The sequence below is a fragment of the Gallinula chloropus genome, assembly GCF_964237585.1.
Source record: "Gallinula chloropus genome assembly, chromosome: 4".
Classification (NCBI taxonomy): Eukaryota; Metazoa; Chordata; class Aves; order Gruiformes; family Rallidae; genus Gallinula; species Gallinula chloropus.
This window is the reverse complement of record NC_140088.1, coordinates 38,130,450-38,132,129: the sequence shown is the minus strand read 5'-3', so window position 1 is coordinate 38,132,129 and position 1,680 is coordinate 38,130,450. Positions and strand designations below refer to the sequence as shown.

Below are 1,680 nucleotides of genomic sequence, written 5' to 3'. Positions count from 1 at the left end.
TTTGTTTAATTTAACAGTCTCAATTGCAAGTGAAGGACAACCAGTAAGTCAAGTGGCTTTGGAAACCCATGTGGATTTTTATATAGGACACTATAAGATGTTGTGAGGTGATGGGACATGCTGGAGATGGTCAGGAAGAACATGTGCCACCGAATCTGTCCAGTCATTTGCCCAGGAACCACAGAGGGCTCTTCAAGATGAGAAAATGTGTCAACAGGGGGTTGGACTCAAGCTCTGGAGGTCCCTTCCAACACATACAATCCTGTGATTCTGATTATTGCACTGGAGGTAGAACAGCTGGGCGAGAAGTTTGTACTTGAGAGAAGACCCATACAGCTATGTTAGCAGGCATAGTTTTAGAGCAGAATAATTAGCTTTCTAACCCCAGCATATGAGACGCCAAATGGTTTTAGAGGCAACAGAGACCTGCATGAAACATTCTCCTTTGAGGGGAAAAAAAAGGTAAGCAATATAACCTGAGATTGTCTTTCAGAAGTGCATTTTCCTCCTGATAAAACTGCTTAGGGCATTCTTCACCTCCTTGTTTCTCAGGCTGTAAATCACGGGGTTCAGCATGGGGACTACAACGGTGTAAAAGACGGACGCAATCTTCTTGCTGTGCAGCGAGTCTGATGAGCTGTGTTGCATGTAATTAAAAGTAGCAGACACATAGAAAATGACAACGGCTGCCAGGTGGGAGGCGCAGGTGGAGCAGGCCTTGCGCCTGCCTGCAGCAGAGCCTATCCTGCCCACAGCCACCATGATGCAGGCATAGGAGGTGAGGATGAACAGGTTGGTGGCCATCATGTTGAAACCCACAAACACAAACACTAAAACCTCGTTGAGGTAGGTGTCAGTGGAGGCAACAACAAACAGTGGTGGCCCATCACAGTAGAAGTTGTTGATGACAGGGGAGCTGCAGAAGGACAGATGGAGCAGGGCACCTGTGTGCACGATGGCATTCAGCAACCCTGCAAGGTAAGACACAATGACCAGGCCTGTGCAGACGCCAGGAGACATGACAACCTCGTAGAGCAGGGGCTTGGAGATGGCCACATACCGGTCATAGGCCATGGCAGCCAGCAGGTAAATCTCTGCTGTGGCAAAAACAGCATAGAAATAAAACTGTGTGAAGCAGCCAGCAAAAGAAATGGTTTTGGTTTTTGTTGGAAAGTCCAGCAGCATTTTGGGGCTGATGGTAGAGGAGTAGCAAATATCTAGGAAAGACAAGTTACTGAGGAAAAAGTACATGGGGGTGTGAAGCTGGCAACTGACCCTGATAAGAGTGATCAGGCTGAGGTTCCCCACTAGCGTCAGGGCATAGCTGCTCAGAAAGAGCACGAAGAGTACAGGCTTCAGTTGTGGGTGCTCTGTGAGTCCCAAGAATATGAACTGGGTCACCTCAGTGCAGTTCTCAAGAGCCATTTGTACATCACTGCAGACAGACACGGAAGGAAGAGGATGAAAAAATTCCTGATGTAATTTCCACTTTATAAATATCGATATAAAAAGCTGACATTGTATTTGAATTTAATTCTCCCATTGCAAGAAAAAAGAGTAAAAACTGCTGGTTTTTTTTCTTGCAATGGCAGTGCCAACTCGGGAGGAATTATCACCAGTTCTTAGAAGAAAGCAGTTTGTCACAACCTGTCCTTTGACCTCTGATTCCCTTCCAGTTCC

The 1,680-nt window shown here is 46.5% G+C and overlaps 1 protein-coding gene across 1 annotated transcript; it reads right to left on the bottom strand.

Annotated features, from left to right (window-relative positions):
* Positions 1 to 489: 489 nt before the first annotated feature.
* On the bottom strand, positions 490 to 1,425 carry LOC311191119 (olfactory receptor 5J3-like; the record flags this gene model as incomplete). Its single annotated transcript, XM_084263217.1, has 1 exon — positions 490 to 1,425. One exon carries the CDS (start codon positions 1,423 to 1,425, stop codon positions 490 to 492), a length of 936 nt encoding a protein of 311 aa, XP_084119343.1.
* Positions 1,426 to 1,680: the final 255 nt, after the last annotated feature.